Source organism: Dysidea avara, chromosome 11, assembly GCF_963678975.1.
Source record: "Dysidea avara chromosome 11, odDysAvar1.4, whole genome shotgun sequence".
Taxonomy (NCBI): domain Eukaryota; kingdom Metazoa; phylum Porifera; class Demospongiae; order Dictyoceratida; family Dysideidae; genus Dysidea; species Dysidea avara.
Window position 1 is genome coordinate 18177255 of NC_089282.1, and position 22609 is coordinate 18199863.

At 40.2% G+C, this 22609-nt stretch overlaps 2 protein-coding genes and 1 long non-coding RNA gene across 4 annotated transcripts in view; 2 read left to right on the forward strand and 1 right to left on the reverse strand.

The window, feature by feature from the left end:
* Positions 1 to 22609, forward strand: part of LOC136238188 (uncharacterized) — an 84442-nt gene that overhangs the window by 56097 nt on the left and 5736 nt on the right. The window contains exon 1 of one of the 2 annotated variants that reach the window (XR_010692842.1): positions 16202 to 16321. The exons of the other annotated variant lie outside the window; for it this stretch is intronic. This is a non-coding gene — a long non-coding RNA (uncharacterized lncRNA). Of the gene's footprint in view, positions 1 to 16201; positions 16322 to 22609 lie in introns of those variants that run through there. 2 annotated transcript variants of the gene reach the window in all.
* On the forward strand, positions 35 to 11518 carry LOC136238175 (protocadherin Fat 4-like). The gene is made up of 2 exons (XM_066028522.1): positions 35 to 231; positions 924 to 11518. Exon 2 carries the CDS (start codon positions 937 to 939, stop codon positions 11305 to 11307), a length of 10371 nt encoding a protein of 3456 aa, XP_065884594.1. The 5' UTR covers positions 35 to 231; positions 924 to 936; the 3' UTR covers positions 11308 to 11518.
* On the reverse strand, positions 11356 to 16116 carry LOC136238178 (uncharacterized). Its single transcript, XM_066028525.1, has 2 exons — positions 14110 to 16116; positions 11356 to 12155 (listed from the first exon to the last, which is right to left on the reverse strand). Exons 1-2 carry the CDS (start codon positions 16031 to 16033, stop codon positions 11572 to 11574), a joined length of 2508 nt encoding a protein of 835 aa, XP_065884597.1. The 5' UTR covers positions 16034 to 16116; the 3' UTR covers positions 11356 to 11571.

The window sequence follows — 22609 nt, forward strand, 5'->3', positions numbered from 1 at the left end:
CGGAATTATAACTTTTGGTTGAAAAGAGTGGGCAGTGCCTCGGCGCAAACATACACGTTCGCACTACTAAGTTACACAGGGAGACGTACTAATACCCCTTCTGATACGTGTCAAGCCGGGCGTCTTTGTAAGAAGATCTATCTGACCGTAAGAAGCTGAGTTGACTTTTTGTCCAAGCCATTGCTCGCGACTCGTTCGTTTTGCCGTTTTGAATCGCACGCCTTATGCGAGGTAAGTTACACATTAAAGACACATTATGTTTTGTATCGTTTGTCCTGCGATGTGGGTATAGACTAGTAGTAAATATATGATGCAGAAGTTGTGTAGTGTTCGTGTGTAGTAAAGGTCATTGCTTGTGTACATGTGTATACCGCAATGTCGCAAGTGCGCTAAAGATTTGTGACACCTTAAAGACACAGACACATGGCGACTATAAGTGCCTTAATGCATCGAGGTAGTCCTAATGGTATTAATAAATTAAACAGATTTCGTTTTACTTACACCTCGTTTGTTAAACAACTTAAAATGTTCAGCAATCCGTTGTAAACTATAAGTGCCTTTATGCATTGAGGTAGTCCTAATGGTATTAATAAATTAAACAGATTTCGTTTTACTTACACCTTGTTTGTTAAACAACTTAAAATATTCAGCAATCCATTATAAACTTTCTGTGACCAGTTACAGGCTTGTTTGTCATGAGTAATAGGTGAATGTTTGTCCTCAGCAAAGTACATTGTATGGTGTTTTGTAGTGGGAGACTTAGTCTTGTGGTTTGCTGGGGAGTGTTGACCAAAGGAAACCACGGCCTACCTACCTGGTGGTTTTAAGTAATAAATTAGTGGTCGGGTCTCTAACTGTGAAATCATGCCACTCTTGGGTTCACGTAATAACATCTGATATATATTTTTATTTATTATTTATAGAAACTACTGAGCAATGGCTACTTGCTGCTACCTGCTGTGCTATCTAACTGTTTTTACTCTAATTGGGATCGTCATTGGAAATGAAAACTGTACATTATCTATACTCAGCGTAGATATGCGCAACATAAATTGTTCTGTTCATGAAAACATTCCAAGTGACACTCTTATCTTAGATGCATCATCATTTTTAGCAATCACTGAAACCACTTTCTATGAACTCATAACTGATGGGGATGTCGTGGATGCATTTAATCAACATTTTAGTTATCCTACGCAGCGTTCAAATGTGTTTGTACTGCGAAGTAGAGGAGATTTTGACCGTGAGCAGATGTTTGGTGCTTTGTCTGATCCATCTAAAACTGGCAGTATGCTTGTCTGGTCTGGAGCACTATTAGTAGAAAATGCCAACACAAATGTTCTAGTATTTTACACACTAAACATTCATGTAATGGATGAAAATGATAATGCTCCTGTGTTTGATGAAGATACCATTACAAGAACAGTAGTGGAAGTGTTAGATTCCTCCATTCCATCGTCACCCATTCTTAGATACTTACCAGAAGCTGTAGATAATGATGAACAGCATAATGCCATACAGAACTACACACTTTCAGATACCTATGATGGTCTGTTCAGACTGGTAGTCAGACTTGAGGGTAGTTCAAACATCATTCGCTTGGAGAGCACACAAGGTTTAGACCGTGAAACTAGAGACAACTACACGTTCCAAGTTGAGGCTAGAGATGGTGGCAACCAAGCTGGTGTGCTTAATGTCTTGTTGATAGTAGAGGACATCAATGATAATTCTCCGACAGTCCCACAAACTAGATATTCTGCGATGATTCAGGAGTCATCGGATACTCAGCCTGTAATAGATATTAATGCTACTGATGCTGATTCTGGGAGCAATGGTGAAATAACTTATACACTGACTGTCAGTAGTGGGATTCGTACTATAACCGGCTTTTTTATTATTAATACTACAACTGGTGAGATTCGAACCACGGGGCTGATAGATCGTGAGAATGCTTCACAATACCATATGACGGTCAGAATTACAGATGGTGGTAGTCCTGCCAACCAAATTACAGTCACCGTGGATGTAAGTGTAGCAGACATTAATGACAATGCTCCGAAAGTGAGTGTCAATTTGAATGAATTAACTGAAGGAAAAGTGCGCGAAGATTTTGAAGTGGGGAGGATTATTGGAGCTGTGACTGTGTCCGATCCAGATGAAGGTGATAATGCTAGGATCACAGATCCTGTCCTGGTAGATCTAGACATGCCCGACGAACCTCCTACAACATTCACGTTACAAGCTCGAGATCAAGCTGACATCTGGGATTTGGTGCTATCACAGCCTTTGGACAGAGAAAGGCGCGAGAATTACAATTTAGTGATTATGGTTAGTGACCATGGGATGCCAGTTCTCACTACAAACGAGAGTCTCAGTATTGGAGTGTTTGATATCAATGACAATAGACCAATATTCAACACATCAAATAGCTACAGAGTTACTGTACCAGAGAATATTCCTGTGAATGACTTTGTGATAGGCGTACATGCTAGTGACTTGGACAGTGGGTCAAACGGAGCTATCACTTATTCATTAGCAGATCCTAGCTTAGAATTTCAGTATCAGGAATACTTTAACATTCATCCAACACTGGGTGATGTAACAGTAGCAAGGAGTTTAGACCGTGAAGAAATTGACCAACTGTATATAGAAGTGATAGCTACTGACACAGGGGTAGACCCCAGATCGTCACAGAGATCTGTGTTAGTAATACTGACAGACGTAAACGACAATCGACCTATATTTGCTGCAGATACAAGCGCACAAATTACAATACGTGAAAACTTGGACGCTCAACTGATTTATAACTTTTCAGCCGTTGACCCAGATCTGCCCCCATTTGCTAATGTCACTTACTCCCTGGTGAACACACAAGGAGGCCCTTTCATGATTGACACAGACAGTGGCTCACTCTTTACCACAGATTCATTAGACAGAGAGGTAAATTCAGATTATCAATTGCGAATCGGTGCTTCAGATGATGATGCATTTGATCCACGTTATTTTAACTTTAGTGTTTTAGTAGATGATGTGAATGACGTGGCCCCCAGCTTTGCTGACGCCACACACTTTGAAACAGTGCCAGAAAATGCTACCATTGACACTATTATAGCTACACTGGTAGTGAATGATCCTGACTTAAATAATGGACTACAGTTTACTATTGTGAGCGGTAATAGTGAAAGAAAGTTTGCTGTGCGTACATCAGGTTCAAGTGGAATTGTGGTGGTAGTTTCTAGTCTGGACAGAGAGACGACTGACAGTTACACACTGGTTGTAAGTGTAATGGACAGTGCTCCCAATGTAGCTACAAACACTACTAGTGTTGAGATTACTGTATCAGACATCAATGATCACCCACCTCAGTTTGATAGACTGTCGTACACTTTTACTGTTACTGAAAATTCTCCCATGACAAATGTTGGTAGAGTGTTTGCCATAAGCAACGATACTGGTGTTTACGGTAGGGTGATATATCGGATAACTGGTGGCAATAGTGAAAACTTTTTTACAATAAATCAACAGAATGGCTCTATTTCAACTTTAAGGAGCGTTGACCGGGAAATGAATGAAATGTTTCAGTTGATAATTACAGCTGAAGATGGAGGTACTCCACCACTATACAACGAAACTCGAGTAACAATAAATGTTGGAGACTTGAATGATAACCAGCCAATGTTTAATCCTTCACATGTAAATATCTCCTTAAGAGAAGATTTCTCATTGATGCAGACTTTTTATACCGCCTCTGCTAATGACGATGATATAGGAGAGAATGCAGTTTCCAGATATTCTGTTGTATCCACCGATTACAATGGTTTCAGAATTAATGTAAGCACAGGAGAACTCAGTTTAACAAACATGCTAGACTACAATGCTGCATCTAGTATACAAGTGGTAATAGAGGCAAGAGATTCTGGTAGGTCTGACTTTACCGCTCGTCTCTATCTCAATATATCTGTTATCGATATTGATGACCGCCTGCCTCGCTTCCCACCAGATTTTCCCACTTCGACAGTCGTGAATGAAACTGTGCTTGGAGGTCATGTTTTGCTTAGATTTCAAGCAGTTATTATTGCACCTTCCGAAGCTAGTCATTTTGGTTATTCTCTTTCTGGTCACCAAGGAGATTTTGAGTTACGTACTCAAAATGGTGATGCGTCAATTGTTGTTGTTGGACTAAACCGTGAAAACATAGACCGGTATACTCTTAACATTACCATAACCAACCTCGTAGCTGACATTGCTAATTTGACCAATTCAAAACTACTTGAGGTAATAGTGTCAGATAGTAATGACAACTATCCCAGCTTTACTGAAACACACTACAGGTTTGAAGTACCGGAGAACTTGGATGAACACATCTTCAATCCGGTTGAAGCTACAGACGATGATGATGGATCTAACGCAATGATACGTTACACATTACGAGATCCTTCTGACTATTTCATAATCAGTCCAATGGATGGTGTGATCCGAACTGTTATGCCACTCGACCATGATGCTGCTCCAACACACTCTTTAGTAGTCGTTGCCAGTGACATGGGTAATCCCCCTAAATCAACCACAGCTGGTGTGACAATATCTGTTATCGATTTAAATGACAACTTTCCAGTGTTTTCACCCGACCAGTTGTACAGGTTTGAGATTGAAGAAGATGCTGATGTAGGAGCTTTGGTTGGAAGGGTTGTAGCAACTGATAACGATTCTGGTCAATTTGGAACTATCTTCTACAGTATAGAAGGCGGTAATCCTGGGAACAAGTTTGCTATTAACCAGGATGGGGAAATTACTGTAAGCAACTCCTTGGACAGGGAAACAATAAGTTTGTATTCGCTGATGATTGGTGTGGCAGATAATGGTTCTCCACCTAATAGTGTATTGCAGGTTTTTAATGTGACGGTTTTAGATGTTAACGATGAGGCTCCAATTTTTGATAGTTCACAGAATCGTGTTGTATTGATTGGAGAGAACGTCACACCTGGACATTTAGTAGCAACTGTATCAGCATCAGATGGTGACACTGGGACCAACTCAATTGTCAGTTACATGCTTGGGTCTGGTAATTACAATGATGCATTCAGTATTGACCCATCATTAGGGGAAATAAGAACTGAGTCACGTTTAGATCATGAAGTAATCTTTTATTATCCTTTAGAAGTGATAGCTCTTGACATGGGCTCCCCTAGTAGGAAATCTTTACAGTTGTTTAACATAACTGTCACCAATGTGAATAATCATAATCCTGTTTTTGACTTGACACGGTATGAGGTAACAGTAAGAGAGGATGCCTCATTAAGTACCATCTTGTTAAGGGTACATGCTGAAGATGATGACTCAGGTAACCTAGGTGAAGTCACATATGAGATACTAGTACAATCACCTACAAGAGATTTTAGAATTGATGATAATGGGAACATTCGACCACTGAGGACGCTCAATTATGAGCACCAACCTGAGTACCTATTAGATGTAGCGGCTGTTGATGGTGATCGAATATCAACAAATAAGAGAACTGGAACAACTCAAGTCCATGTGGTTATACAGAACATCAACGATAATGATCCAAGTTTTCTCAACCTACCCCACACAGTCAGGTTATCTGAGCTGGTGTCACTTGACTCTGTTGCTTACGTGGCTTCAGCTGTTGATCCAGACTCAGACACTTTACAGTATTCCATCACAGGAGGTAATAATGACAACAAGTTTATGATGAATTCTCAGACAGGTGAAGTGTTTATCAGTTCACAACTAGATCGTGATGTTACCTCAAGTTATAGCCTCACCGTAACAGTCACAGATGGGACAAATGCAGTCAGTTCTCAACTCAACATTGTTGTTGAAGATGTCAATGACAACTCCCCAGTGTTTTCTATGGATCCGTACATGTTAGATGTACCAGAATTATCCATTCCTGGCAGTGTAGTGGGTACCATCACAGCCACAGATGATGATGAGGGAGTCAATGCACAAATAGAGTACACTTTAGTTGAGCCCTCAGATTACTTCTCCATCAATCGTTCAACTGGAGAGTTAATGCTGCTGGTCTCTATTGACAGGGAAAATCCCTTGTCTACTCTGATCATTACTTTTCAAGTAACAGCTACTGATATGGGAATAATCTTCAGGAACTCTCGTACAACTGATGTTACCATACAGATCACTGATGAGAACGATAATCCTCCAGTTTTCACTCAAAATCTATTCCGGTTTGTCATCCCTCGTAGTTTTAGTGTCGGAGCACCATTTGGTCGCATCAATGCTACTGATGCAGATGAAAGGACTAATGCTGAACACTCATTTAGAATCACTGAAAGTTCAAATGGATTTCTTCTATTTAAAGTAAATGAAACCACTGGCGATCTTTCCCTGAAGTCGTCTCTTACTACTGAATCACGTCAATCATACACACTGACTGTAAGAGCTACAGACTTGCTCAGGCATGAGTTTTACAATGATACCATGGTTGAAGTGGTTGTAACGGACACCAATGATCACCCACCGGTGTTTGGTAATGATACATATTTCATAACACTGTCTGAAGCTTCTACCACACCACAAGTCATCTTGACTGTTGAGGCTACAGATGAAGACAGCGGTGTAGAATTTGCTAACATCAGATATTCATTTGCTAGTCTACATTCACAGTTTATCATCAATGAGTCTACTGGTGCCATTACACTAACAGACAGTTTAGATTATGAGTCCATTACAGAGTATTCATTGCTTGTCCATGCTGTGAATCCTAATGGAAGGAACTCAAGTGCAACAGTAAGAATCTATGTAACAGATGTTAATGATAATGTACCACAGTTTATTGATCTTCCCAACACTTTAACAATATCTGAAGTACCTTATGTCAATCTTGAAGTACTACACATAACTGCAGTAGACTTGGACAGTGGTCGTGTCAGTTATAGTATAACCAATGGAGAAGCAATGAGTGTGTTTAGAATTGATAATAATACAGGGGTGGTCACTAATTTAGTAGAACTTACAGCTGGGTCAACTCATACTCTAGATATAGCAGCTACTGATAGTGATGGAACCACAACTCCAGCGACCATTGTGTTGACTGTAACAGATCTGTCTTCCCAATCACCTTTAATAGATACTGCTGGAATAAGCGTGATGGTACCTGAAAATACTGCTGTGAATACTCCTATTCACAGCCTCAATGTAACCAGTCAACTGGCTTCGTCAGCTCCTATTCAATATAGAATATCAAATGGCTCTGGTGGAATTTTCTCAATAAATGAAACCACTGGACAATTGCTTTTGGCAAATTCTTTAGATCGTGAGCAGTCTCCAGCATATTACTTTATCCTGGAGGCATACCAGATTACATCAGGTACACGATACTCCAGTTACATAGAAGTTGTCATTTTAGTTGGTGATATTAATGATAATGCCCCAGTGATCCGAAATCCTTGGATAGTTAGAAATGTCAGTGAGGGTGAAGATGTCAATTTTCCAGTGGTGACAGTTATGGCTGATGACGATGATGAGGGTAACAACGCTGACTTGAGATACACTTTCACAGCTGGTAATGAAGGAAATGTATTCAGCATTGGGCCAACTAATGGACTGATTGTATTACAAGAACGTCTTGATAGAGAGACTATGAGAGCACACAGGTTAACAGTTACAGTTTCAGATAGAGGTTCTCCTTCTTTGTCCTCTACTGCCATAGTTAACATTGGGGTGCTGGATGTGAATGACGTTGCTCCAAGTTTCCGAAGTGCAAATTACACTTTTAGAGTGCCTGAGAATGCTACACAGCAATTTGTTATTGGAGTTGTGTCTGCTATCGATCCTGACTTGTCCCCAACTGAGCTTCGTTACTCAGTCACTTCTCTGACTGCGTACAAAAATGACATGACAGTCACAATGCCACTGACATCTTTCAGAGTTGGTGATACTTCAGGGCAAATTACTCTCAACCATAATCTGGACCATGAAACTGTAGACATGTACGTCATCAGAATAGGTGTTAGTGATGGCGTACGCTCAAATTCTACCTATGTGACTGTAATGATTGTGGATTGTAATGATGAAGCCCCTGTGTTTAGTACTACGACATATACCAAAAGAATTCCAGAGTTATCTGCTACTGGTATGTCTGTAATTCAAGTGACTGCAAGTGATGGAGACTCAGGGTTGAATGGAATTGTGCGTTACAGCCTCAGCAATGCAGGACAATTCAGTATTGATCCAGTCACTGGTGTTATATCTCTGTCAAGCCCTGCTCCAATGTATCGTTCTAATGTACGGCTAGTTGGTACCGTGGTTGCCACTGATCTGGGGAATACCCCTCAGAGTGCTACTGCTACTGTTACAATCAGTTTGATTGACATCAATAATCATGCACCACAGCTGTCGCCACCTTATGTCAAGGAGATATTTGATGATGCCGTTGTTGGAATGACCATCTTGACCGTCTCAGCCAGTGATGATCAAGATCAAGGAGCTAATTCAGATGTGTCATACTACATTTCTGGTATTCAAGGACCAGTTATGATACCATTTGAAATTGACCGAACCACTGGAGTGATTTCAGTGTCCAACAAAGTTGTACCGGACGTGGTGACTTTTACCGTAACAGCCATCAATGAAAATCCCGACCCATTTGCTGCCCAGTATGTTCTCTCTAGTAGTGCCACAGTACAAATCACAGTATATCAAGTGAACTTGAATCCACCCCAGTTTGATCGAACCAGTTACACAACTGAAGTGTCTGAGTTAGAAGATGTCAATTATGTCGCTCTACATGTGAATGCTACTGATGGGGATGAGGGCTCTGTTGTTTCATATTCTCTTAAGTCTTCAGTTAGTCTACCTTTTACTATCAGTTCCACTGGGGCTATCTCATTGACCAACACTCTGGATAGAGAAACAATCGATATTTACAACTTTGAAGTCGTAGCTACTGATGATGGAAGGCCTCGTAAGAACTCCACTGTTAGCGTGACTATAAGAGTATTAGATGAAAATGATAATGATCCACAATTCAGTGCTAACATAATTGATGCTAGTGTGAAAGAGAATGAAGCCCCCAATACACTAGTTCGTGCTATTACTGCTGTAGATGCAGACTCTGTAGTGAACACCAGGCTCACTTACTCAATAAACAATACACAAGTTTTCACAATTGATCAGGACAGTGGTAGAATCACTACCAATGAGGAAATAGACCGTGAAGAAGTGGCTGAGTTTTACCTCCAGATTGTGGCTAATGATAATGGCAATCCAACTAGTAGAAGTTCATCAGCTATTGTGCGTGTAACTGTGTTGGGTGTGAATGAGTATCGCCCTGCCTTCAACTCTACCAGTCCACGTAATTTTAATGTTTCCACTAAAGCTAGTCGAGGGAGCATAGTAGGCCAATTGCTTGCTTATGACCAAGACAAAGGCAAAGAAGGAGAGTTAATATTTACTTTTGTTGAATTTGATGACCGTTATGATCCAAATGATTTTTTCTACATTAACAGTTCTGGCTTCATCATACTGAATGCTACGTCACGAGGCAGTCAAGGAAATAGTAATAGAAGGAAACGACAAGCTGAAGACAGTGAAACAGAAGATCTCATACCTATTGCGACTGGAGTAGAAGTGCGAGACAATGGATCAGATCCCGTAACAGCTCATACACGCATAACCATTGTAATCCCCGAATCTTTTGCGACACGACCTACTACTTCAGGCTCTGATCCTAGTGACTTTCCTTTGATTCCTATTGTGGCAGCTGTAGTTTGTGCAGTAGTAGTGTTTGTTGTCATTCTAATTGTGTTGTGTGTATGCTATCGTTGTCGTAGACGTGGACGGAACAAGCTATACAGTCCGACTATCACTGTGACAGAGACAGCCGCTAGACCACCAGGCAGTGAACGAGTCAGTGTTGTCAGCTTTACTCCAACAAATGTAAATGGAACAGCACAACTTGATTCCCGAACTGAAGCAACTACTACCAGACTGGAAGTTGTTGCTGAAGAGACAAGTGCACCTCATGCACATGTCTCGACTACTTCAGACAGTGAACCAGCTAGTGGAATATTTGGTGATGATGAATCAGAGTCAGTATCAAGGATGAGAGTGAACAATGCTGAGCATGTGTCTCCGAGTGGAAGACATCGTTCTCCACAACATTCCAGGCCACCACCAATATCACGCAGTACTTCAGATCTCAATGCGGCAGTTAATGGTCAGATCCCACATGCTTCTAATGGTTTCCTGAGAAGACAAGATGACGAAGAAGCACATCCGTACACCAGAGACCAGTTGATAGCAATATATGCTGCCAATGCAAACTTGTTAACAAACAGTCCCTCACAAGATTCCATACACATGTTTGGTTCAGAAGGTGGCGGAGAAGCAGATGGAGACATTGACATGGATAACTACATGTTTGCCAAATTTGCTGGCGGTCTGGACTCAGCTGATGAAGAATCAGTGGTAGGAATGAACAATGATGCATACACTGTTAGCAGTCGGGGAAGAAGCTCGATAGCTTCCAGATCTTCTGGTGGTGGCATCGATGAAGGCCCAGAAGATTTATGGAGAGGCTCACGCACTTCAGGATTCCGTACACATTTGGTAACTGATGTTATTGATGAACTACAGCACACCGCATCTTTGAGTAAAGAAAATCTCAGTCAGCCAAAAGAGAAACGGAAATCAAAGCCTGCCACACACATGATGCAGTTCAGAGAAACATCATTCACTACTAAGAAACCTACAGGCAACTCATACACTCGACACACAGGTAGTATGCAAAATGTACGCTACCCTGACCATGTGGGTAACAGTCAGTACGAGTACGATGGTAGAAGATCTAGTAAGAGTCAGTATGCGTCATCTGGAGCTTTATGTCCTCTAAGCTACAGTAGTCGAGCTTCTGAGCTTACTCTACCTCCATATAGACCAGGTGAAGCTCCCCCACCTTATGGTAACGAGCTGTCACCACCGATGAGACCAGTACAACCGCCCGAACCAGATTCACCAAGTAGTGACTCAGATTCATCTGAATATCCACCAACAACTTCTAATGTTCCCACTTATGCTCCTCAGCCAGTATCCCCACAACCTTCACTTCCTACAACAAATTCATCAATCTCACTAGACCATCCTGAGTTCCACAGGCAACCCCTATTCACCAAACCTTACAGTAATAAACTAATAGCCAATGGAGCTGTCTCTAGAGCACACACAGGGAGTATGCCACAAGTGTATCCTGGAAGTATCCACGGCAACAGCATCGGCCAAGGAATGGACAGACCAAGATATGTCAATGGAAATCTACGTTTATAATATCCTTGTAAATACCTAACTTAACTGTAATGTATTTCTAGCAATAATTATTGTAAAGTAATCGCATTATATTGTTGTACTGTAAAAGTAACAGTTTTTATAACATAAGTAAAAGAATACATACAATCTTATATAATATAAAACTTTGTGTACTGTATAATTACTGTGCTGTGCAAAAATTTTTACACATGAATTAGAATACAATTGAAAACATCGTTTTAAAAAAGGAAATTTCAGCACAAAGCAATTGCAAGTATCAGCAAATTATTGTTTAAGTGTGTGCTTGTTTAAGATCTCCAACAAGTTCCAATACTGCATCCCTGTGTCATACACAGCCATAGTTAAGGCACCAAATGTTGCCCTGGAGCCATTCTTTTCCAGCCAGGTCCGAAACATCTGTACTGCTTGTTCAACTACTGAGTGTCCATGGTCTCGACAAATTGCATACACTTCAGGGTCACGAAGGCCTAGTGCTCTTCCCAGTGGTTCCCACTCAGCTGCCATCTTTGTGGCAAGTGTTTGAAACATTCTGTTGTGAGAACGAACTGTTGATATTGCAGTTGTATCACCAGCAAGAAGACTATATAACAAGTTTGCTTGGTCCACGTCAGGCTGTGAAGCAGCTGGCCCAGGAGGAATTCCATAGCAACTTGGTTGAAACTGCTTTTGAAGTGGAGGTCCTTGATTGAAACCAGCAGGCTGGTATGCAGCCATAGGAGGTGGTGGTCCCCTGTTGAAGCCTCCATGAGGGGGCTGTCCCATGTTGTAACCACCAGAACCAGGGAGTGGTCCCCTATTGAAGCCACCAGCAGGGGCCGCTCTGTGTTGACCACCTTGGTTTGAACCAACTGCAAAGAAAATGTACAACCAGTTCAATACTATACAAAATAATTATGAGCACACAATACAGTGGAATCTCTCTAAATGAGTTGGTTTCAAGTTGCCCTCTTTCACAGGAATTAACGTGTGGAGTTAGTTTGGTAACTATGGAGGTTTATTGAGTCCTTAATTCGGAAAGTTTGGGTACACAGTACACCATGACTTTTCTATTAGAGATTTCTGTGTAACATTTGAAATCTTGTGTTCAAAATCTAAGCCCCATTATTGACATTTCAGCCAGAGGGTATTTAGATGTATTGTGAGGCTACTTCAATCATCTATTGTTTACTTGTATAAGACAAAAAAGTAGTACATTTTCCACTATCACTTGAACAAAATTTGGGAAAATTAATGTGCACACACTGCATTATATACGCACTGTGATCACACAAGTTAGTAACACCTGTTGTGATATGTATCCATTGAAAATTCCTGAAGTAGTTTACTTTAAAAGGATTTCCTAATATGAAGGAGGTGGAGGAGTGGCCATTGAAGGGCACATAGCCTTGCAAACAGACCCGGAAGCGTGCAAATTTTTTTTTGAATATGCATTTAATTACTAGTACTATGATTGTCCTGTTAAATTGTAACTCCTCTAGTCAAATGAGTGAAAAATCACTCTTTTCACCCCCTCCCCCCCATTCAAATGATTTCCAATGAATCAACTACCGTATAGCGGGTTATTTTCGAAACAGAAATTTTCGCACAAGAAGCAAAATCTGAATTTTGAAAGATTTTAATTTCGAAGAGTGCATATTTCGAAGTCCAGATGGATTTCAAATAAACAGAAATCCGTGTCACAAATTATGAAGATGCGTGAATGTTTGCCGAAAACTGACTTACTGATGGAATAATCCCCATTCCTGTGCACTGGAGAGAAGACTGAGGGAGTCTTGGGTGGAGTGAATTCGCTGGCACGATCATGCTCGATCATATCCCATAGATTCTAGAGCAGACGGCATCAATTCCCATTCTGGAACCTGTTTTCTGGTTATTGGACAGTAATGATACAGTTTACCCATTATCATCAGCAATACTGAGCTAAAACTCGAAGAATACACGAACGAATCGCCGAAAGTTGGACGGTTGCTTTCACTTGTGGGAATTTATTTTCGAAAAACGACCGGATGTGGGAATTTATTTTCGAAAAACGACCGGATGTGCGAATTTATTTTCGAAGAGAAGGGCCTCTTCGAAATATCCGAAAATAAAAACCTTTCGAAAATTACCAGCTATACGATATATCAATGGTTCACGAGCATCTTGCCACTTTGAGTAATTGCATAAAGTTTGTTAGAGTTTCATACAAGAACCCAAGTTCTCATTGTGCATATCTAGTGAATAATATAATATAAAATGTGAGAGATTAGGTCTTAAGTTGCTGCCAATTAGAGCTGAAACGGATAGCAACTTTTACTATCCGGATACATCTTTCCAGATATCCTATGGATAGTGATCATCACTTGCTATAAAAACATTTATTTTATTGTGAACATGCGTGTTTTATAAGTACCTTAGAATAGAAACAAAGCACATAACATCACTACGAAAATTAAGTTAGTAGTAATGTTGTTAATTGTGGAATAAGGAATTTTACCATAAAAATTGCTTTAATTTTTAGAAACTATCCTGAATTTCAGCCCTACTGCCAATACAATAAAACAATTACCATATCAAAATTATGATCTATGGAGGAACCAGAATTCTTTTAAAGAACTTTAAGCTCAACAAAAAATCCTGATATTTTTTTATCAAGGACAACCTCTAAACTACATGGTTGCAAAGTGTCAGGACATCATAGGAATGAAGTGTTCTTATTATCAAAGCGTCCATAATTTCAAGGGCCTAAACACTAATACAAGGGTCTACTGAAGCAGTGCTGCACTTTTACAAGCTTTATCAACGACATTTAACACAACTCACATCTGCTCCTTTTTGGGGCTAGTTTAACCATGTTTCCCAGAGGTGGTTTCTCAATTCTGTTCTGGCCAGTCAGAAAAGCATAGAGGCTAGCAAACTCTTCATTACTGTGAACATCAAGATGATTTGTGTCAATTCGGTAAGATGTAGCACCTCTTATTGCTGGAGGAGCAAGGTCTAAATTTTTCGGAGCATTAAGGAAAACAGCTCTGACAGCAATATTGGAACTATTCATCAAGTTGTATAATGAGTAACCCTTCACACGGTCACCTGTTGTAAGATTGTAGTAAAAATTTTCAGTTATCATACACAACACTACATCAGACGATCTGATACCTTCCTCGTACCAAAATGACCAGTTATTGGGGCCAATGTCAAGCTCAAACAAATCTAAAGCAACATCAACCTCCAATTGACGTAAGGCGACAGCTAGTTGTAGCACAGGATTTTTACCATAAAATTCTGGTACATCATCGTAATGCAAAATAAACACTTTCTTATTTCCTTGTCTTCCATCTGAAATCTGACTGTGATTGTAATTTGTACCCATTGGCTGGTTACCCTGTCTTCTTGCTGTATCAAGATGTCCTGGTGGGTTGTCATAATATTCAGGCTGCTGTTGCCTTGAACGGTCAATAAACTGATTGCCCTGTCTGGCTGGGTGGTTTGGATCACCACGGTTATCTCGTGCTTGCATACTTATGTAGCTATTACCTTGCCTGACAGTAAGTATTTCTGCACTATGATGTACTGGTCCCTGGCAATGGGTCGTATCTGGAACAAAACCATGTGGGCCTACAGGGTGACGCTGCACAGAGCCTTTAAGTTGATCTGAAAATGGTGGAGAACTCAAATGTGTAGTACCTTGATCGCTGTATTGGTTAGGTGTGGTAAATTGATTGTCTTGATTATTACGCAAATCTGATGGCATCTGACTACTATGTGGAGCTCCAACACTATGATTAAGTGAAATGTTTTGCTCATTCAAACGATGGTTTTCTATTGACCACAACCTTTCTTTATTTGATGGCAGAACCTCGCCACTGCGGTGGGGCATCACCGATTCATCAACTGTCTGAGCTCTCTGAGTAGCTGTGTCAAGTGAGTTGGGTTGACTTGTAGCACTGTAATTAACTGTGTTCTGATCATTTAGCTGTCTGTTACGCAGTGACAGTGGATTTTCTGCTTCAGAGACGTTTGGCTTCAACACACCACTGTAATTAGGTGTGACAACACGGCCTTGACCTTCCTCGTTGCTCATTGGTTGGGGAAAAACATCGCAATTCATTTTGTGCAGTTCATTTAATTGTTTGTTCCTCAGTGACAATGGATTCCCTGTCTCAGGTACATTTTGCTTCAACACACCACTGTAATTAGCCATGACAACACGGCCTTGACCCGCCTCATTGCTTATTGGTTGTGCTTGAGGAGCATTATCATATCTTTGGTGATAATGACTTGTATCTTGATTGTTAGCCATGGCAGTCTGATTCCCAGGATGATGTTCAAGCTGTGGATTTGGTCTACGACTAAACTGACCGGAATAGGATGGATGGTTTTGCAGAGGTTGCTCCCCATAGCGGGTATCGACAGACGCGAATATCATTTGTTCACTTCGATTTAGAGAATTCGTGATCGATTTGCCACTGGCTTGTGTATCCAGAGAATCCATACTTTGGGGTTGTTGCATCGACTTACACTGAAAGCTTTGTGGAAAAGATTCATCATTTATTCTTACTTCGTTCGTATTCCCCACAGAGGGGTGACTTTGTTGGGCATTCCCATGAACGTCGGTGTTGCGAAGGGAAGTACCCTCTGGGTACAAGCCCTGTTGCTGTAATTGATGAGAATAAGCAAAGTGCTGCTGTGATTTAAGTTTCATATGTTCCATTTCAGAAACAGCGGTGGACTCCTCCTGTTGAATCATCTCTCTGGTCTCGTCCCCGGTCTTTGTTCACATCTTTCGATCACTCGTTCGATCACAAGACAAGCCTCATCGGCATTCGTTCAAAATTTTTATGTACTGTGGTCCTCGAATGCAAAAGTTTCAATCACACTTGCTCAACCACAAAATTACGTAACACCTGAAGCTAATTATCACGTGACCCATGTGCGAATCGGTGCGCGTTTCTTTGCTGACACTGCTGACATCGACAGTGGATCACACGTGGCCGAACAGTAGTGACTCCTGTCTAACGGATTTACAATCTATATGGTAAGTAAGAATCGTCACAGGATGGGATGTGATCTCGGATATGATCACTTGATTAGTTCCCATCCTGTGCTGTTATACTGAATTTTTACTGTTAAATATTGTCATGCATTAGAATGTATGTGTGTGTGTGCAATGCACATGTGCAGAGAATCCTACAGTTATTGTTTGCTGCGTTATCATTACGCCTTCTGGCATGCATATCGTCAGCGTGGCCAGACCCACTCTGCGCAGCACTTATTGATTGATAATTATAAGCGCCTAGCTGCGAGAGGGTCTGGTCATCGATTATTATATACTACGTACCCGAGATTGGAAACGGAGACATGTGATAGTCTCGCGTGCCAGACGGCTTGTGTGGGGGTGGCAAATGAACCGTCTGGTCACTGTTGCACACATTCCGGGACCACTGCCGGAATGTTGGCAGAGCCAATCAAATCGCTTCGCGCACTTGACGAAACAAACATGAATTTTTTACATACTTATTGTGAACGACTTATTGGGAACAACGACAAATTAGCTACACGAATTGCACTGCACCGTTCTTGTGCCAGAAAATGGGCGATTCTCGATTACAGGCAATTCTAACCAAAGTTGCAAATGCCATTGGTTATAAGAGAACTTAGGCCAAAGCAGCTAGAAGCAAATTCAGAATTTATTAGAGGACGAGATGTTTTTGTTGCTTTACCTACAGGCAGTGGAAAGTCGCTCTGTTATTCAATTCTTCCCTGAGCTTTTGATGCGATGTGTCCTGAACAGCTGCACCAGTCAGTAGCTATTGTTGTGAGCCCTTTAATATCTCCAATGAAGGATCAAGTGAGAGCAATGATGGAAAGGAACCTAACTGCAGTGTATGTTGGAGGTGCCAACAGTGATGAGGAAATAAGAAAAGTGTGCGAAGGAGAGTATCAATTAGTTTACATGAGCCCATAATCATTACTTAAAGATTTAACTTGGAGAGACATGCTGCAAAGTCCTGTGTACCAGCAGAGGCTGGTTGCATTTGTAGTAGATGAAGCCCATTGTGTTAAGAAGTGGTACGTAGCTACCATATATCAGCAGTGCTGCATACTTGATGGGTCATCATGAATAAGTACAGTGGGTTTTGCATAGCTATATAGATACATTATGGTTAAACGATGCATACGTATAATATGTTTAATACTATAGTAATATGTACTAAAATATAGCCTATGCTATTTGCTTATCTGCTTATTATGTAGGGGAGCTAATTTTTGAACTGAGTTTGCAAACTTGGGAGAAGTTCGCAGTTTGATTCCAGAGCATGTGCACATCATGGCATTGATTGCAACTGCCACCACCAAATCTCGTCGAGATATTTGCAAAATACTAAGTATGAGGAATGTCAGCATTGTTGCTGTTTCACCCAATAAGCCAAATATAAAGTATACTGTGATCCAGAAGCCAGGACCACTTGATGAAGTATTTGCTCCATTAGTTGAAAAATTGAAATTGAAGAGGACAAACATGGAAAGAACAATTATATTTTGTAGGACACATGATAATACTACAGGAGGGTGTAGTGAGGTTTATGTGTGCATAAGAAGCAGGTTACAGGAGGAATTTACAGATCCCATAGGAGCTCCAGACAAAGCTAAATATCGAATGGTTGATATGTTTACATCATGTACACACCCCACAGTGAAAGAAAAGATCATACAAGGATTCTGTAATCCCCAGTCGAAGTTGCGTATAGTGATTGCAACAGTGGCATTCGGTGTGGGTATTGATTGTCCAAATGTGAGGCATATTATTCACTAGGGATCCCTGTCAGACGTTGAAATGTATTTACAGGAAACAGGCCGGGGTGGTAGAGATGGCCTACCAGCTACTGCCACTCTGTACAATATTTCTGGGGTTCAACACGTTGAAGAATCAATGAAGTCGTATACTGCTAACAAACTGAATGGTGGAGAAATCTATTGATGCAACATTTTGATGAAGTAGGTCTAGAATCTGACGATAAAGTAACTTTGTGCAAGTGTTGTGATGTGTGTGAGTTAATTTATAACTGTAGTGATTGTACAACTTTTTAATGTAATAACACAGTATCGGTATCCATCAGGTGTATGTGTTCAACTTTTGCATTTGTTCTGACATCCACTGTTTTAATGCTCCAACATCCAACTGACGAAACATGTTTAATTTAAAGTCTGAAAAGTTTTTGAGTGATCGTCCTTCATTTATAATAAATACCTTTGATTTTTCTGTCAACCAAAGTAGCAATTTCTTCATATCTTCTTTAGATGACTTTGTTGTGTGAGAACCACTTTCTTGTGGTACATTATTACTCCTATCCAAATTCCTTAAAACCTTTTCTGTTTTCCCAATACACTTTCCAATGCGTGTAACTGATGAATCAGCAATGTTCAAGCCAAGCCCAGACAAACAGTTCTTGCATTCTCTATTGAGATGTTCCATGTGGAGATCACATGAGACGTTTCTTCCTGGCAGACCATGCGTATTTACAGTCCTGCTCCATTTTAGTTGCATGGCCATGCGAGGAGAGAATAGGTATTTCTCTTGGGCTAACAATACAAATGCCTCAATAGAATAATTAGTCCTTCCACTGACTTTGAAGTAAAGTAAAAAAAACTTCCAGCATCGTAGGATACGTGTGCCATCAGCCTCCCGAATAGCATCTACAAACTGTAGATACAATAAACCCAGTGTTAACACCTCACAGGGCATATGAGAAAATTTTGTCCTTGTCTTCTGGTCTCTCTGTATCTTCACCATAGTTAAATACCATATCAAACATACTTATGATAATCATTAGAATTATATTGTTTATTTTTGTGTACTGTATGGAGGTCATATTAATCATTGATTCTACGATATCATACCTAGTAATACTTTTGAGAACTCATCATGAACTATTTCATCCTCTTCTCCCTCAACAAAAACTTTTTCTGTTGTTGTCACGGTTGGCAAATATTTATGCAAAGATGATAGGATGTCAACCATTCATCCAAATGTTGCTCTGACTTTAGTTCAATTCCAAGAGGTACCTATTCAATAAATTGTAAGCTATACATATAATGTATGCAAACAAAACATGCGTATCACTTCCGATCTTTGAGACATCTCAGCATAATATTCATGCGTAATGTGTCTTGCCATTCCTTTTCCAAGTTTCTTAAAATATGGAATATGCTTCATCAAAACACGAATAAATAACTGTGTATAGTTTTCAATGATTTCTTTCTTATCATTTTGTGATGGTAATAGTTTATCAGCGATAAACACTTCAGCCTTCTCACAACTCTCACTAAATCCACTAAGATCTATCCTATCTCTGACAGCATATGTGTGAAAAAAAATGAAATGAACGTGTTTGATGATCCGATCGCATGTCTCTTGGGGTAACGTTCTTATCAATGTTGTCTCTAACCAGTTTATATGTGATCTTTTTAGGTGACAACACGCTGATAATTTGTTGGGAGGTGGACTCATCATTGGGCAACTCATCTCCTTCATCACTGCAGCAAATTGTTTCAGTTAACACTGATACATCTGGACTACATATTGTACTTTCAGTAAACCTTGTTGGTGACCATGGAGGTGTGGATTGATATGTTTCATCAGTTTCCACATCATGACTGGATTCATCATCAACGTATTGTGTGTTGTTTGGGATTGTCTCATCAGTAGTTTCATTTAAATGATCACTGTTAAATGCATCAAGAGCCTCAAATGCAGGTTGTTCATTCTAAAAATATCTTCAGATACAACAAATGTGTATAGTGACGTTGTAATTACCTCAGAAGCAACCATAGAGTTTACAACAGTGTCTTTCCATTCAACGACTTCCTTGTCAAATGTTTCACCGACGTGATCAAGGTAGATTAAAGTACGATACCGCGATAAGCACAGAAGCAGTATTTGAAGCCTGTCATAAACCTTAGTGAAGGGAAAAGCAAAATACTTGACATTTAATACAACAATATACATTTACAATACTATTACCACAGTTTATACCTGTTTTCCACTGTGACCACTGTGTAACACTAGGGAGATAATATGTTAAAGAGCATTCATGTGAATGTTCCGGTGTCGTAATAGAACACCAGTACAAATGCCAAACACAGCCAAACACAACAGCATCAGACACACAGTTGCTTTTTCTCTGTATATTTCTTTTCTTACATTTCACTTCTGTACATCCTTTCAAGATTGTATAAAAGGTTGGAGCAACACTCTTAACCTCTTCTGACAGACTATTCCAGCTGAATTTTTCCAATTCTTCTATTGATGTTTCTCTTAACATTGAATTACTCTTCTTAGCACACAACACAGACATTTCACACTGTATTTGTTTTGCCAGCAAGTATAGTACCCTATATCGAATTCTGACATGCTTTAATAAATGTTTGGCAATACTGCTAATACACAGTATGTCACCAGTTAAGACAAAACAAAGTCAGCACATGCACAGCAGTTATATTACTAAAGGAAAAGTACAACATGTCATGAGGTAAGAAAAAACTTTATTTGTACCCACTCCAACATTTGCACACAGCTCCACGCAATCTGTCTTATTTTCCACCCTAAGAACGTTGTCACCTGATGAAGCAATAGAAGCAGAAATGTATTGTGACTGCTACAAAGTTCTTAGTTACCTGACTATTGACAATACCATTGTCAGAGTCTACAGGGATTCTAACAGTCTTTACAGATCTAGAGTTCCTCTTTTGTCTTCAATTTACTCTCTGTACCAATATAATATAATATAAACAAGTTTATTAGCATATAAACTAACTTTTGATATTTTATTTCCATTAAGTAGAAACTACGAGGACTTGTATGCCTCCAGTCTCCTGGATGGGTTAACTGATGTGATCACAAAGACACCATCTAAACTGAAATCTCGACAGTCATTCTCCAAGGATACTGAATATACCTTGGGTCTGTAACCATTTAATCAGGTAGAGTCGATGCCGCTGAACCATATTATTCAAATACGTTTTTTTGGTTAGACTTCTGGCAATCCTTTTGAATCCTGATTTCTTTGTCATAACATGACAGCGAGTGTGTTTTACACTTTTAACCAATACCTGATGTAGTCAATTCAAGGACTGTGGAATAGTCGAAATCATTACTTACCGCCACAGCTGGAGAAGTATCTGAGGGCTGAATTGTAGCGATCTTACGTTGCATTGGTGAGTCCAATTGACATCGTCTCTTTGGTGTTTCTAGTCCACATTGCAAGCCTGCAGTGGTTGCTGATCGTTTCCTTTGAGGTGTTAAGCTCAAGGAACTTTGCATACCAATATCAGCTTCTTCATTGCTATAAACAGAACATTACATATTCGTAGCTAGACTGTAACTACCAGTGCACCCAGAGATGGGCATCTGGCTAATATGGTAAGGCATGCATACTATGGCATACAAATTAAAAACAAATAACTTTGTAAGTACTTTATTCCAAGTCTTTCTTTCAGCATATCCAGGTGGTACTTAATGGTTGATTTCGTTTTGATAAATCGTCCTCTAGCCTTTTCAAGGTTTCCACTTTTCTAACACAAGGTTTACAAAGGAAAGAGTCCAGGCTGGAAAAGATTTTGGGTAAGGTTGAACTGTTGAGGCAAAGCTTTAATAAAGTTTCAGCTACTTCTTGAAGTCGATCTAACCGTCGCCTCTGATCTGTTCGTAGGGATTTAGCACACAACAAACACGCTATTTCAAACATGCCAAAATGATGCAATTCGATTAGATTCCAGCAATTTAATTGCATTCCTGGTGATCACGGAAAGTGTGTAACAGTGACCAAACGGTTTATTTTCTGCCCCCACACAAACCGTCTGGCACGCAAGACTAGACATGTGATCCAATTACTTGTGTACATTTGCTGAAAGAAATCCGCGTTGGAGTGCATCCCCAAATTACCGCCCATTTTTCAAAGTGTTTGTATGGTAGAAGACGCAGGAGAAGGCTTAATATCCAGGTTGAGATGCACCTAAAGCCACTAATACTTGTAGGTCAATAGTTACTTAAGCGCCTACCAGAGCCAAAGATTCTTACCTAGCGAATTTGCTGTTCTGTCGTGTCAATTTAGCTGATGGACTCAAAAAAGCTTTGGGGGGTGTGCAGTGTGGTGGGAACATTTCCAACCCACAAAAAAATGTATACAACATTAGTGTTTAGTTACCCAAGTGGTACTAGCTAAGTAATTATGCCCCTTTCTTAGCTGTTTTGCCCCTACCCCAAGACTGTAGCCTGTACAAGAATATGGTAAAACTCTTGAGTGCTTCTGGTCTCAATCATTTG

What these genes read in the sequence shown, in the direction of transcription:
- LOC136238175 (XM_066028522.1), top strand. Translation starts at nt 937, where the DNA reads ATGGCTACTTGCTGCTACCTGCTGTGCTATCTAACTGTTTTTACTCTA.
- LOC136238178 (XM_066028525.1), bottom strand. Translation starts at nt 16,033, where the DNA reads ATGATTCAACAGGAGGAGTCCACCGCTGTTTCTGAAATGGAACATATG. An exon ending in AGCCCCAAAAAGGAGCAGAT is followed by an intron (nt 12,156 to 14,109) that starts GTGAGTTGTGTT and finishes TTTTCTTTGCAG; the next exon opens with TTGGTTCAAACCAAGGTGGT.